The sequence below is a fragment of the Catharus ustulatus genome, chromosome 15 (genome assembly GCF_009819885.2).
Source record: "Catharus ustulatus isolate bCatUst1 chromosome 15, bCatUst1.pri.v2, whole genome shotgun sequence".
NCBI classification, from domain to species: Eukaryota; Metazoa; Chordata; class Aves; order Passeriformes; family Turdidae; genus Catharus; species Catharus ustulatus.
The window spans coordinates 10,488,444-10,504,969 of record NC_046235.1 but is presented as its reverse complement, the minus strand read 5'-3'; the positions used below and the strand labels follow the sequence as shown (position 1 = coordinate 10,504,969).

The 16,526-nt window shown below is 40.6% G+C and overlaps 1 protein-coding gene across 1 annotated transcript in view; it reads left to right on the top strand.

The window, feature by feature from the left end:
• The first annotated feature begins 4,978 nt into the window (after positions 1-4,978).
• TRPC7 (transient receptor potential cation channel subfamily C member 7) overlaps positions 4,979-16,526 on the top strand; it is a 75,777-nt gene continuing 64,229 nt past the window's right edge. Inside the window, 2 exon segments of the mRNA XM_042779750.1 lie at positions 4,979-5,064; positions 12,562-13,339. Of these exon segments, the coding sequence (XP_042635684.1) occupies positions 5,063-5,064; positions 12,562-13,339 (780 nt within the window). The 5' untranslated portion in view covers positions 4,979-5,062.

Here is a 16,526-nt window from a genome sequence, read left to right as displayed (position 1 = left end):
ACCCTGGGTCAAAGCTGGTTCAGGTAGGTACTATTTCAGAAATAATTAGGATTGCATGTCATATAGGTTGAAATGATCTTGAATTTTAAAAAGATTATGCAAGATAGGCCTATGCACAAACATCTAGAGGAATATTAGTAGCGGGATGTTGGTACAGATGATTCTGTGTACGCCTGAAAGGAAATTCAATGTGCTTTTGGTTGCTCATGTCTTTAATGAGTTAAAAGTACTGATGAGTTTGAGCCCTTTCTCCTCTCCCTCCTTTCTTCATTGGCTTCTCCAAAGGCTCAGCAGAACTCTGCTGGTTCTCTCCTGGTCCTTTGGTTGTTTTTTCAGGTCTGGGGTACAGGAGCAGGGAGCAGTGCAAAAAAGAGTGAGGGAAAGAGCTGGAATCGAACCAACCTTGTTCATACTAATAATGTTTTTATTATATGTACTTTAGCTTAAGTAGTTTGAAATGTTAGTGCTTAATACACACATGTGTTTGAAGGAAGGACCAAGTTTTTTAGTGACTAAGCAATACAGTACTGTCTGGACAAAATGATTTATCAATGGTAATGACAAAATGTTTATCAACAGAAGCAAAATTTCTTCCAACAAATTATTGAACTTCCATTTGTCTTCTTGTTTTGTCTGGCTGTGACAGAAATTAAGTGGTGGAAATTATTAGGAGACAGGAGAAATTACTCTGATAAGTAACTGGGAAATTAACTATTCCTATTCAACAAAAAAAAATTAATATTATGATTTCTAAACTTTTTTTTTTCCCATTTGATTTAAGTCTTCTCCCCAAAAATCTTTTTTCAGTCTTTTTGTGGTGGTGCACATATAACTGCTGGAAACACCAGACATAAGCAAACAAAAAAAAAACCCTTTTGTTTAACATGAATACGTTAAAGTTGCAATTCCCTTCCTTCAATATGTCTGGGAATACAATAACATCTAAGGATTAAAAATACTGAACACAATAAGAACAGAAAAACTTTCAAAACTACAGACCTTGAGAAGAAGCTTGAAGTCTCAATATTCCTTCAATGTCATGACATAAGTATACAATTCCTTGACTTCTAGAATTGCCTAGTTGTTTCCATGTTTTTGATTCTGCAGAGAAATGTAAACTTCCTTGGTTTGTGTAGCATGCAACAATTACCATGTGCTTTCTTTAGTTAAAGGTACAGGTGAGATGAGAAAAATAGCAATTTGATTCATTATAAAAGAATTGTTCTTGGCCCCAGTGAGGCAAAAACATTTTTGGTACACTCTACAAGAGTGCAAATATTTGATGATTTTTAGGAAAAAAACCCACAAGCTTTTTCCTAAAGTCAATACAACTTTAGTAAGAAGAGTTTTGTATAATATTAGAAATAGATTCCTCAGCACACTCTTTTCATATGAAACTGTTGCAGTAGCAAAATGCAAAGTTAATCATGATGAAAGACAAGTTGCAGAAGTTCAGAACCTTCTGCTGAATGCCTTTTAAAAGAACCAAGTGTAAGATTTCTTGGTTATGAAGCTGTGGGTTTCTACTGATCCTGAACTGGGCTTACCAGAAACCTACAACAGCACTTTGTGCACTTTTAATATGCATTAATAATAACAGACTACAGAAATCCTCAGTCCCCTCTTTCCCTCTCACTTTTTCTGCTTTGCATGTTAATCGGGCATAATTAATTGCAATTGGGAGTGCTGTCAGTATTTTATCAGCTGCAGATTTATGGAGTGGGTAAGATGTTGATTATTAAGATTATTAAGAAGGTCCTCCTGATAACTGAGTGCTAGACATTGCTGGGACTTTAGGGGTTTATGGTTGGGTTTTGGTTTTTTTAAATAAAATGAGCACAAAAATAGAAATGGTGAATGTTTTCCAGTGAAGTTACAACTCAAAAAAATCAGGAGATCTAATTGCAACTGTAGAGACACATGGAGCAGAAATCCAGTACATGGATTTCATACCCCAGTATTTTCCAGGATATATGTGATAGAAAGATTGCATATATTTAATCAAATCAATTCCATGCTTAATCCTAAAATTGGTTTTTTTTCACATTACCAGGAAAAAAACTGTGTATAAATAAGATAAATGAAAAAAGCTGGTTTTTTTCTAATCCCCATTTCCCATCTACCCACTTAAAACCCCCAAAAAGTGAATAAATTGACCTTTTGCAAGTATTCCCAAGCCTTAGAAATGAAAAATAAAGGAATACTTTTAATGTAAGAGCCTATAAACACATTTGATTTTTAATTAGTTTATTATGGTGACAGACATAGTCAATGCAGAAAAAGAAAACCTGAAAGAGAAAGAGTTTCACTGCCATGTTAAACCCTGGGTGACAACTCATCCCCACTGCTGCTCATTCACTCCCTTCCAGTGGGATGGGGGAGAGAATCACGAGGGTAAAAGAAAACTCATGGGTGCGGATAAAGACAGTTTAATAGGCAAAGCAGGAACCACACATGCAAACAACCCCCAAAAAACTGAATTTCCCATGGGCAGGCAGCTGCTCAGCCATGTCCAGGAAAGCAGAGCTCCATCCCACATTACAGTGACTTGGGAAGACAACCTCCACTCCAAACATCCCCCCTTTCCTCCTTCTTCCCCCAGTTTTATATGCTCTGAATTATGTTATATGGCATGGGATGTCCCTTGGGTCAGCTGGGGTCACCTGTGCTGATTGTTCCCCTTCCCAGTTTCTTGTGCACCCCCAGCCCACTCAGTGGGGGGAGCACAGTGGGAAGTGGCAAGGGCCTCTTCTCTGTAAGCACTGCTCAGCAGTAATTAACACATCCCCAAATTATCAACAGTTTCCAGCCCAAACACAAAACACAGCCTCATACTACGTACTGGGAAGAAAATTAACTCTACCCCAGAAAGAGACAGCACTCAGACAAGTACCAAGATACTATGAGGTTTATAATTTTTTTTTCTTTTTTTTTTTTTGCCCAGGGGAAGAATTGTCCAAAAGCGAGAGGCATAGGTCTTACCCCAAGCAGTGTTTGCTATCTAAAGCAGAGATTTGAGTCTTTGCAGCATCATATAATTTCAAAATTATCTCAACAGCATAAATGACTATGTATCTGTGGAGTCTTTCTTTTGTTGTCTTGCATTTTATTTTCCACATAATGCTGTTCTCCCATGAGCCTGGTAACATCCACATCCTTCTCATATGTTTGCCAATATGGGCCCTCATTAATTTCTAAGTGAACTTCAAGAAACCCTAAATGGGGAAAGACCAGAGCAACGGGTGCATTTTACAGAACAGGAGGTGCTGACAGTGTCAAAACAAAGTGAAGTGAATCCTGCAGGCCCGGCTGCTGCCCATAATCATTAAAGGTTAACACTCTCTCCCCCTTATTAGAGACAAAACCCCTCAGTAGGAAAAGATTTCCTCTCCTCACAGTTCTAAGTACAGCTTAGGCTGATGAAATTAACTTCATTGACAAAGATGTGGGATGAAAGTCCTGTATCAGCTACCTTTAAAAGTTTGTGAAAAGCACTGTCTGAGATGCTTTTCTAGTGCCACTGCAGAAGCCACACCAAGCTCTCTGTGGTCCTTGCTAAAATGGTCAGTGCCCTCAGGTTTTTCAATCAAATAACATCCTCAGCTGATTACACATATTTGAGACTGAAAGATGTTGAAAAATCTGCTCCTAATCAGTGCTCTGAATTCATGCAGTGCTGTGAGGGGGTGGCAGCAGGAGAACTTGGGGCAAATCATCACTGTGCCATCCTCCTATGTGTGCTGTTTGGAGAGCCCTGGACTGCCTCCCACCATCATCTCTCCAGGCAGAGAGGTTCCTCCAGGCTTAAACCCACAGAGACACAGCAGGTGAGACAGGGTGGCATTATTTGATTATTGCAATAGGAGGCATGATTAGGTGAGGATCCCTGCATCCAGGTGAGACAAAGCAGGTGGGCAGGGGAGTTGCACCAGTGGGGAAGAACATGGAAGGTCATGGTCTTGGAGAGTTTTGTGTGATTGGAGCTGTGTGGGAGGCAGTGGAAGAATTCTGGGGAGTGACTGGAGGAAGAACACCTGCTCTTGCCACTCAGAATGGGGTGCAGAATGATGCCCCAGTGCTCCTGGATACAGCTTTAAGTTGTTCTGGCAGCTCTCTTCAACCACGCAAGGGAGGGGATTGATTGAACTGACTGATTATTTTGTATGCTGGGTTCACTTTCCCTCCACTCCACACATCCCTTCTTGTCTGCTTCATAAAAGACAATATCTCCTAGCTAAGAGATCAAACAATCTCAACCTGGGCATGGCAGATGGGGAGAAGCGGCTCCAACCACTCCCAGCAGCAGGGCAGCACAGCCGGGTGAGGCAGGAGTGTGGCATGTGAGAGGGAAAGCCCCCGACGGAGCCCCCCGCCCGCTGGGCAGCCTGCAGGCAGCCCTGCCTTCTCCGGGAAGGTTCTTTCGCCACGCCTGCTCCGGGGCAGCCCTTGGGAGGGCTCCAGGGTACTCGCCCACCTCCGGCTGAGAAGGGGGCGCGCCCAAAACAGGACCGAATCCACACCTACGGGAGGACAACGGCGTGGGAACAGGGGGAGGGAAGACGGGGAAGACAACGCAACTCTCATGCCAACCTCGCAACCGGCTCTTCCTCCAGGAAGCGAATCGCGGGCGCTCCCGGGGAGCTCTGTCCCAGCAGCGCCCAGTGGATAAGGATGAGACGCGTCCTCAGCCTCGCCGGCGGCGGCTGCAGCAGCGCGGACAGCGCCCGGCCCGTCCGGCCGCGCTGAGGCTGCAGCACCGCGGACAGCGCCCGGCCCGTCCGGCCGCGCTGAGGCTGCAGCACCGCGGACAGCGCCCGGCCCGTCCGGCCGCGCTGAGGCTGCAGCAGCGCGGACAGCGCCCGGCCCGTCCGGCCGCGCTGAGGCTGCAGCACCGCGGACAGCGCCCGGCCCGTCCGACCGCGCTGAGGCTGCAGCACCGCGGACAGCGCCCGGCCCGTCCGGCCGCGCTGAGGCTGCAGCACCGCGGACAGCGCCCCGCCGACCTGGGCTGCCGCGCCCGGCCCGACCCCGGCACTGAAGCGGAGCCAGCCCCGACGCTCACATGTAAGATACTGACCGGGGAATGGTGCCCCTGCCCGAGCCCTTCTCCTCTCAGCTCCCCCGAGAAGCACCCTGGCTGTAATGCCGCTCCTTACTTAGGCACTAGGAAGCTTTGTGGGGTTGGAGACGTCTCGGGGCGACTCGGTCTCCTGCAAGCCTGAGGGTGGGCTGGTGAGAGTGAGGCATGTTGGCTGCGTGTGAAAATGGTTTGACTTTTTACCCTTGGAATTTGTGCTTGGTTTTGGTGCAAAGCAAAGGGCTTGTTGTTTGCTACCAGCCACATGGTTTGGAGCCACACTGTTGTCTTCTTTCGTAGCTGGGTGAAATGTTTAAGGGTTTATTTTTTATGAAAGCAGTGTGGGCAAAGTGAAATAAAAAGAAAAAAAGAATTAAAAAAAAAAAAAAAAAAAAAGAAAAACAACAAAAGCCCAACAATAAGAAAAAAACCCCAAAAGCCAAAACAAAACAAAAAAAAAAGTGAAAGAGGGACACTGTATCATGCCTGTTGCAGCTTACAAGGTCTAATGTTTGTCAGGAGTCCTCTCCACGTTGTTTCCTGTCTTGAGGTAACTATGAAGTGAACATTGAAAAGGGTGCATCGGTAGGGGAAAATGAAATACAGCCAGAACAGAGATTACTAATTCTTTTCAAAGCTTTTCTTTCTCTTTTAAATAGAACTGCTTATTGAAGATCAGCGTTACACTGCCCCCTGCTTGAACAATTAGAGATTTTTCATTGCTCTCATCACTAGTAAAAAATTTATGAATGAACAGGTATTTCTCTGTTGTGTTCTCTAGTATGATCCAAGCCTGAGTTTTGAAGTGCTTCAACACGGTGAATGAGGGTGAATTATTCCTAGTTCCCAAAGCCAGATTTAAAAAAAATAGAAAATTAGAACTCATTCTTCTTGTGACCGTTCATTTGGTGCTCAAACATATTAATGAATGAACAATGGGAGAGAATGTAAAAATAGCCTTAATTTTGATGCATCTGTCTCATGTGTTCTGTGATAAATTTGCCGACTTCACAAACAGAGATTAAAGGGAAACAAGGAAGGAAGGGGAAAAAAGTAACCTAGTACTTATTTTATAACGCAAGAACACTTTGAATAAAAGAACAAAGGTGATTATTTTTCAGTCTCTCCTGCTGTAAAAGTCTCGGTGCATGACATTTTATGGGGTAGGAAAGAAATTGCTAATGATTAGTTTATAAGAAAGAGGAGGGTGAGACAGCTGAAAAGCAGCTGGATTTTTTTTTTTTTTTTTTCTGCAAGATAGCTGGTAGAAAGCCAAATTCCATTTCCCTTTTTTTTTTTTCCAAACCACAAGACAGAGCTACCTCCTTTCTAGCAGAGGCCAGGGAGGATTTGAAAATGTAGATGATGTTAAAGATTTGGTGGTCTGTCCTAAATGTTTCTAGGCTATTGTCCTCAGATCTTATGCTTCATATCATAAAGATGTTAAAAATGTTTGTGTGTGTCATTGATCAGCATTTTTTAATGGCATCAGAGGCATGGTTTGTCTTCCTGAACATTCTCATGCTGCCATTCCCTGAAAAGATTTGAAAAGGTGTGGTTTTGCTGACTTTTCTTGTAATTCCACAAGGAGAAAGACCTCTTTCTAAATTTTTCTTTTATCTGTATGAGCAATGAAAGTGATGGGAAGGGGATATTACTTCCTGCATCTGGTTTGTAGGGCTACTCTGCAAATTAATGGATATCTGCCTGCCTAGGCTAAATATTTTTATTAATTACATCTACAAATCTATTAATAAAAAAATCTAATAATACATCCTAGACATGTACTCAACTTTTCATGTAGAAGAATGACCATAGTGCTGACCGTATTGCATTGGGATTTTCAGTGTTGGTCACAATCCAAGAATAAATGAAGTGGCAGTTCAGCTTTTCAAAGCATAGAAAACTTCAGAATAAGCTGCTGTCAATCAAAGCAGCCATCCCAAATTATACTGAGTCTGTTTACATAGTAAATCAGCAATATGTGAAGAAGGATTCTTAAAAGTCTTGTCTGACAGGGAAAACAGGCTTGACTTAAGGTAAGATTTAGAAGGCTGATTAAGACATTGAAGAAAAAGAGGGTATCAGAGGCTCTGGCAATATGAGCCCATGCAGCATTTGGAATGTCAGAATAGCCTATTGTATATAGGATAATAAATGCACGCAGTTGTGTTCAGTCTGTGCTCCTTGTCTGAAGTCTGGAGTATACTTCAAAATAAGTTGCAATTTAAAAGATCAAACATCCTCCTATTTTTATTCTGAATAATTTGAATTATTCTTTTAAATTTATTGACTTCTCTATCAGTTTGTGTTTGCTTTTAGAACCCAATTTCCTTCTTTTTTGTTCATGTTTATAGCTTGTCTTGGCTGGCCAGGTTTTCTGTGTGGAACCAAAGGTTAACAGAGAAAAATGGTCCCTTGATATATAAAAACTGTGTCAATTCCAAAGAGGCCTCAGGAAGTCTGCAGATTCTTTTGAGAAGTACTGATGTAAGTAGAAAGAAAAATAATAAGTAAAGTGTCAATTTGACAGTTTCTAAGGCTCTGCAGGAACTGAGGACAGTGCTTTCAGAAACTGAAATTTTCTTTTCAACAAGGCAGAGTCAATGTCTCATCAAAACCTCCTCTGATGGGTGCTTATAGAGCTTACAGAGCATAGAAATGGTTACATATCTAAAGTCTCTTCTGTAGTTTCTGGACAAAGGGGGATATTGAAAGGGCACAAGGAGACTCCTGCCAACCTCTCCCACAGTGCTTTCTCTCTCATGGTGAAAGCACACCCAAAGTGTAGTGAGAGACCATACATTCCTAAAGCTGCCTTTGCAAATGTCTTGCTCAATTTTAAGGCTTAAAGACAAGTAAAGGTTGACATAACCTGAGAATTCCAGAATTGCTGCAGTTCCTAACATCTATTGATTTCAATACCTTTTATAGACTTCAGAGGTTTTAAAATCTCAGGCAGGTACTATTCAGCCTCTCCTACACACTTTTAAAGCTCTGGTTCAAGGCCATGTTTAAAAATTCCAATTCAGCCTTTTAAGGCACTTGGGTCTTCAAACATTTTCTCCAAGCCCCAGTGTTACTCCAGGTGGTAACCCTGCCCTTCCATAGGTTTTTTGGGGATCTAGACTAGACTAGTAGGACTAGAGAGGCACCAGAAGGTCTTGAATGGCAGAGCCTGGGGCACTGTGGAAAGGAAGGTGAAGGAGAGGCCATTTGCTGGAATAAGCTCAAAGTGAAGCAGCTCAACCTCTTCCTTATGCCCACCCTGTCCTACATGTCAGCACTCAGATCAGTTAAGAGAGTGCAGTTGTGAAAAATAAAAGGAGTTTCAGCCTCAGTGTTTTTCTAATGCCACCCATTAAGAACAAATCTCATGTTATGCCATGTTCTGCTCTCAGACACTGAGTGTCTCAGCACTGTCAGAGCCAATTGCAAGGACCTGCTCTTAGTCACTTTAATTAGAAACTGAAATGCTCCCAGAGGAAGATTTGTTATGAGCTAAATCACCTTTCAGAAATAGCTATTCCTCTCCACTCTCCACAGGAGTCCAGACATCTTGTGGCTCCCTCAGCCATGGAAAGCTGGATATGCTTTGCTGCAAACAGTACTCAGGCCCTGAAATTTTTAATTTTCTTTTCCTGGACCATTTTGTCTCCAAGAGCACTGCATGCATTGGCATCCTTTCCTAGAAAAACACAGTATTTAACTACAGTGCCTGATGACTTTGATCACTAGCTGTCTCAGTAAAATGTCCAAATAAAAAATAATTTCAATCCAAAGCACCTTTGAAGAAAGATGGTAAGACAAATGCAATCATGTCACAATTACTTTTATTGAGTGGGCAGATTACACATGCTCGGTAAATATGTTTAGTTCTAAATCTGCCTGCACAAAACTGAAAAGCAGAATAGAATAAGGTGTTGAGTACAGTCATGACATTGCAGTAGGGTTCAGTTTCCAAGAGCTTCAGCTACTGCACACATTGCTCCTTTTACTACTCTCTTGTCATGACTCAGTGCTCAGGTCAAGCATAATTGCAACTTTTTTTTCAGAAAGGGTTGGACAGCTGAGCATGTCTAATGAAATTATTCAAAGTTAAAAGTGTAATTTTTTATTTATCTCTACTTCTCTATGAAGATGATAAAGTGTGATAGCTGAGATGTTGATCTTCTCTGTTGATGAGCAAGAAGTGGGGGGGTCATAATTCATCTGAGGTGAAGCCCTGTGAATGATAGTGCTCTTGCCCCTACCTGCAGGGAGTGGAGATAAGCTCTCTGCTATAGGGACATCCTGCAGAGCATTTATTGCAAGATAAATATTGGATAGCTATTATCTCTTTGAAGAGCAGGTGTTCTTTCCCATTTCCTCTTTTTCTGATGCAATTTTTCTTGTTAGAAACTGCGCATGAAACCAATGTTCTCTTTGAATTGAAGAAAGAGAAATGAAGGTCCTTTTTTCTGGCATGTTATTACATATACAACAAACAGGTGTGAATTAGCTCTAGGCCAAATTCTAGCCTCTTTTTCAGGCAAAAATCTTAACTAGGTCAACAGTAATATTTTATGTGGGTTTATGTTTACTTTGGGTATGATTATAAGGTTATCTCTCCCTTCTATCTCGGTTGTACTTCAGAGGTGGTAACATACCTGAAAAGTTTTTCTAACAAAAAAAAAAGGTAAAGTGTCAAGAATTGTACTTCTGCATCAGGAAAAATATCTGATGGATTCCTCACTGTTGGAAATTACAGATATTTCTGAGTTGCCTCAGTACTGACACTTAAATATAACAACAGAATAAGGTTGCCAAATGTCTTACCATACATAGGTTTTGAATATCAAAAAAGCCCAGTGGAATTCCTCCAGCTTGAAGCAGCTAATGAAATTAACTGTCCTAAAATATTCAGGTGTGTGCAATCCTGCTGCACTCATGGGTGATTACTGAGCATCTACTTGAGCTAGACTGGTTTCCATTTGACCTCAGCAATCATGGCTGAAGTCATCACCAGTTCATACTTTCAAGTTGCATAATATTTTAAGAGATTTAGTTCAACACCCAGGAATTCCCAAGGCTGTAAATTTTTAAAGTGCTTTCTGGTTCTGTAACTTCCTACTTGAAGAAGTCACAGTTCAGAAGTGTTTATTTGCATGTGTAATCCTTGCTCAAGCAAGATCTCCCTACATGTTTAAAACGTAAATGCCATCCTGAATAGCTAAGGACAGGAGCTCCAGTTTAGAAAAGCATTTGTGCATATGGTTAAACACTTCATTTTAACCACTTGTTACTTGTCCTGGCCTTGCATCTGAGATGAAAGCTAATTGCTGAGGAAAAATATATGTGTGTATGCATATATGTTTCCAAAATTTAGACTCCACTGAAATCAATGAAACTTATAATGTTGACTTCAAAGGGCCCTCAATTTTACCCCAGGCATTTTTTGGCTTTAGAGAATCTATACCTCTGATATGTCAATTGCATACTTTATTAATTTAACTGTAATTGTTTTCTCTTGTAGTAAACTTCATGCGGCCTAGGGAATAAATTCACTTGAACATATATCCTTCTTGTATACCTCATCTCTGTGTGCTTCTTCAACTTCAAACCATGCTGGAAGGAAATAGTTTTAAGATTCATACAGCACTTTATCTCTCAGTGGAGTCTGGGATGATATGTTCAGTTGCTACTAGCTTTTATTAAGTTGTTACACTGTGTCAAAGCTTAGGGGGAAGAGATTCTTGATTATGAACCTCAATTTCAAACTTGTGTGGTCACAGAATTGATTTCTTAGAATTTGTTTAAATTTTAATAAAACTTTTTAAAAATTGCTATAAATTTTTTTTTTAACTCTTCAGTCCAGACAGCACAAAAATGATGAATTTAAATGATAGATACATACGTATATGTTCTTTCCTTAAGAACAACTACATTGAGAATTTCAGTGTCCTGGATCCTTAGGTATTTTGGGTTTCTGTCTTTTACCGCTTTTTTACTGATTCCTTTACTCCTTTGTTACCTATTCTTGAAGGAAATGTACCTACTCCACTTTGTCTCCTGGCACAGTTCCCCCTCGTCATTCACTGCAGGACTTTCCAACTTCAGTAGTATTTTTTTCAGAGCAACTTTTCATTGACTGAAGGTCATAACTGACTTGGAGAACAGATGGAGTGTGGAAGGATGAACCTTTGCCACCCACTGAGCATTAACACCTGCTTATTTGTTACATCTGTCCACTGCAGCTCAGAAGCTCCTCAAGGTTTTACCCGAGTGATTTAGGAGTTGCCATTGGGCTGAGTGCAAACACTGTCTGTAAAAGAGGTGTTGTTTTTACTTTTTACCAAGGCTGCACGTTCTGTGGGCTTTGGATGGCAATTAACTCCACATGCTTAGACTCTAAATGGCACTATGAATGTGTTGAAATGCTGCTGCAATAAAATTTTTTTAAAGAACAACATTGAGACAGCACTGAATGCAAAATGTGAATGTTTTAAAGGCACAGATTCATTTAGAATTTCATAAAACAGTGCATTTTCTTACCCATGAGACCAACTGCACATAGCATAACTTTCTTTGGGACTTCCAGAGCAGGTGGAATAACTACAGTTTGTTCTCATCTCACCAGCTCCAAGTGAAGGGCATTTCAGCCACATAATCCATGGGGAAATTTATGACCCTTTTTCTACTGCCCTCTGTTTGTGGTGAGAGACCTGTGCCTTGTCTTTCTGCAGGAGCTGTTTGAAAGATGCTTACTGGAGACGTAACACTATATCAGGAGTTATTCCTGTGTTTTTCTAGACTCTCCCCTGGATTTCGGTATTTGTATATGGAGTAGCAGCCAACCGTATTTCAGTAAGAAATTAGACAGTTCATTATTAAACTCCTGTAGATCAGGAAACAGAAAAAGGGTACCTTGAAAAAAATGCAGGGAATGAATAGGTGGTTTGCTTGTACCAGCTGAATCTTAGCTGAATATGCAGTATAATTATCGTTGTTAACATGTGTTTAAAATTAGAAACATGGGTTTTAACTTTGTGGAACATAGTTTATTGGTCTGATCCAAGATCTACTGACAAGGGAGAATCCTGCTAACTTTCTTGAGGGCTCATGCCCTTAAGGACAAAATTCAACAAGAGTATTTCAGAGAAGTATTGTCCTGTGTATATTAGTCCTAAATACAATGCAATGATGTTCTAAACAATACAAATGGAAAACTATGTACGTGCATTTATTTTTCTCTTTATCAAGTCAAGAATGTGCTGAGCATCCTTGTTGCAATCAGGAAGGGTGATCAAATCACAGGAGAACTTCTCTTTTGTTCAGAAGCTAATCTTTATTCGCTTTTGCCCTAAATTATTTCAAGTAACTGCTCAGACCACAAAAAGCTGGTCAGATCTGGTCATAATTACACATTTCCAACCTTATTTCAGGTTCAGTGCAATGATAGCACTGCTAGGATGTAACCAACGTTCCTTTCTGGTTTTCTGCAGGTTGAGACACAGCAATTCTAAAGACATGCATCGGAGGCACGCGACCCTTCGGGAGAAGGGCCGGCGCCAAGCCATCCGGGGCCCTGCCTACATGTTCAACGAGAAAGGCACCAGCCTCACTGCAGAGGAGGAACATTTCCTCGATTCTGCAGAATATGGCAACATTCCTGTTGTGCGAAAAATGCTGGAGGAATCCAAAACCTTGAACTTCAATTGTGTTGATTACATGGGACAAAATGCCCTCCAGTTAGCGGTAGGGAATGAGCACCTGGAAGTGACAGAGCTGCTCCTCAAGAAGGAGAATCTTGCTCGAGTCGGGGATGCACTTCTGTTAGCCATCAGTAAAGGATATGTGCGCATTGTAGAAGCAATATTGAACCACCCAGCCTTCGCACAAGGACAGCGCCTCACACTCAGCCCTCTCGAGCAAGAACTGAGGGATGATGATTTTTATGCTTATGACGAAGATGGAACTCGGTTCTCCCATGACATTACCCCCATCATACTTGCTGCCCACTGCCAGGAGTATGAAATTGTTCACATCTTACTACTAAAAGGTGCTCGGATTGAAAGGCCACATGACTATTTTTGCAAGTGCAATGAATGTATGGAAAAGCAGAGGAAGGACTCCTTTAGTCACTCTCGTTCAAGAATGAATGCCTACAAAGGACTAGCCAGTGCTGCTTATTTGTCTCTGTCCAGTGAAGACCCTGTCCTTACTGCTCTAGAGCTTAGCAATGAATTGGCCAGGCTAGCCAACATTGAAACTGAATTTAAGGTAACTCAACACTGTGCCTTTTTCCTTGGGCGGAGAGTGTTCAGGCTATTGTGTAGTTTACATGTTTGATCAAATTTTGGGTTGCTGTTTGAGGGGTGGGGGTGTAAGACTGGCAGAGACTGCCAGATGTGTTAGCTATGCACAGATTCAGATTGCTGTCATTCTCTAGGCAATAAATGCTTGGAACTAAACTCTGCATATTACAGCAGAAGCTTAAGTTTCTGTGTTGTACACTGTGATTGCTTAGAATCTCAGTTTGCAGAAGGAATCAAAATTAGGTTACTAAAAAATGAAGACTTATTTTTTGTAAAAAAGGTGAGTCTTGTAATTGAGCAATCTATTTTAGAGGCAGAGTTCTAGAGGCTGTTTTAAGAATCCAGTACAACTAGTTCTGCTACAATGATAAAAAGTAGGAATCAAGAAATTTTGATTCTCAGTAAAATAATTTTAACTGTATTGCATCTTATTGGTTTGGTGCTGCATCTATACATGATGGATTTCATGAAAAACAAGAAGAGGAATAAGCAATAAATTTTTATAAAGTTTATCATCATGCCAAACATAAGAGTAGAGCTTGTGGAACTCTCTTATAAGTTATTTGAGATTTCCATTATCATAATGAGTTTGTAAATGCCCAATGCCATTTGCAGTATTTGTCTAAGTCATTTACATGACATAAAGAGCATTGTCTCCCTTTCTGATATAAATTAGTCATAAAACCCCTCATTTTCAGTGGCTCAGCCATCAGCATAAGACTTTTTTCTGACTTACAGCCATTGTGCAGCTACAATCATGATCAGTGACTCTGAGGTAATAAAGTCCATGTTATGAGTACACTGAGGTAGGAAACTCACCAGGAATCCATTATTTCTGGTTTAGAAAACTATTAATGTGTTAAAGCATCTGTTTCAGGATTTGTAACTCTATACTACAATGGACTAGAGAGGAGATCATCCCCCTGCACCAGGCACTGGTGAGACTGCCTTGTTTTGAGCAGGTTCAGTCTTGAGCCCTTCACTCTGAGAAAGTCATTGAGGTTCAGAGAAGGGCAATGGAGCTGCAGAAGGGTCTAGAACAGAAGTCTGATGAGGAACAGCTGAGGGAGATGAGGGGGCTGAGCCTTGAGAAGAGGAGGCTCAGGGGGCACCTTCTCACTCTCTACAGTTCCCTGAGGGAGGTTTGTCGCCAGGTTGGGGTTAATCTTTTCTCCCAGATAACTAGCAACAGGAAAAACAGCCTCAAGTTGTGCCAGGGGAGGTTTAGGTTGAATATTAGGAAAATCTCTTCACAGAGAAAGAGGTCAAGCCCTGGAAGAAGTTCCCCAGAGAAGTAGCTGTGTCACCATCCTGAAGAGATTTAAGAGATGTGTAGATGTGTCACCTGGGGACATGGTTTAGTGGTGGCCTTAGAGGGCTTTTCTGACCTAAATGTTTCTATGAATCTTTGTTCTCCAATTTAAAAGTAAGAAGAAAACACATTCTCGGGCTTTGCAACCCTTGAGTAACTAACAGGAAAAAAACCACTAAGATCTTTTGGTCAATAAAATCAAGATAAAATTTTGTAAACTCTTTTCCATCATGAGCATCAGAATGCAAGGACACAGTAATTTGAAGGGGAATCAGTCTCACTGAAGCAATCTCCTTGGGCTCAGCGAGTCTGACTACTTGAGTGAGGGTTGCCCCAGTGTGAAAACACTAGAGGCTCATGCCCACACTTAACATTAATTTCAAATTAATGGTCCAGCTTTTTTTTATAGAAAACTGTATATTGAGAGGAGTATGAGCCTCATAATTGCATGCCTGTCAGTCCTGGTAAGTGTCTTGCTGCAGAAAAGTAGATACATTTCTACCAGAATTCTTCCTTTAGTTCCTGGAGCTGCCAGCAGGGTCTACACTGGCACTGGCAGGTACATTAAACCTCCTTGAGTAAACAAAAAATAAAATATTACAGAGTTTAATGGTGGTTATAGCTCTGTACTGGTAAATGAATGGGAATAAATCAATATGAGGAAAAAACCCAAAACATCAGAAACCAATTGGCAAATGACTGAATTTCCAGGTTTTCCAAGTTCATTGCTTTTTGGAAGGGTCTGTGCAGCACACATCAATATATGTTAGTGAACTACCTACCCATACCAGTAGTTTGTTTCAAAGATTTCACATTCCTTTAGTATGTTAATTCTTCCAGAAATAAGAAATTTCTCAAGATTCTAATGTATTCTTACTGTAGCAAAAAAACCCCAGAGGTATGTATTTATGTAAAAATATTTATTCTTATTAACATAATCAGTGTGATGTGAAATAGAGAATTAATAAAACAGTGGGGGGTTTTTCACAGAACATGACAATTTCAGAATTTATTTTGAGGAAAGAACAATTGTTGAAAATGTATTTAAGAAGCCCAGAAATGAAGAAAATTTATTAAATTAGACAAGTTCTAGAGAGCTTTTTTTGTGACTAAAATAGTACTTTCCCAGAATCATAATATCCTTGATTCCTAAAGTTCTATAATTAATACTGACACTCAACAGATGTATAAAATTACCACTTGGGATTATTTAAAAACATTGTTTAAAGATTATGTACAATTGCAGAAATACAGTTTTCAGGCGGTTTTCAGGGGGTACAAAGAGTCCTTGAAACAGAGAGACACAAAATTTTAATAATGTAGGTGGACAGATAGTAATTTAGTAACCTCTGAAGAAACTGCTAGCATGAGCTAATTAAAATATAAATGCAGAGCCTCTCGCCTGCTGTTTGCTGCCCCAAATCTCTTATGCAATAGCACCTTTCAGCACATCAAAATGAGAAGCCAATCTGTGTGCTATTTTTTTAGAGAGCAAAAAATTTTTAAAGTAAGTTGTTTCTTTGTGCAGAGAAATGTGAAATCGAACAGGCACATGGACCACTTTAAAGAAGAAAATTTGTGTTACCTGTAGTTGGCCAATTTACTCATTCTTTTGGTTTTTTACTGTGGCAGAAGCTGAATAGATTTTTTTTATCACCCTAAATTGCTAAGATTCAGTAATATGCTGCAAATCTGATGAAACAGCTTTGCAAAATGTTGTCCAAAAAAAGTTCTCTTATTATAGAAAAAAAAATTGCTATGAAATATGTAGTGTGTTACTCTAGAAATAAGGTTCTTTCCCCAAAGTAAAATGAAAAATATGCAACCAGTGGTTTCTATG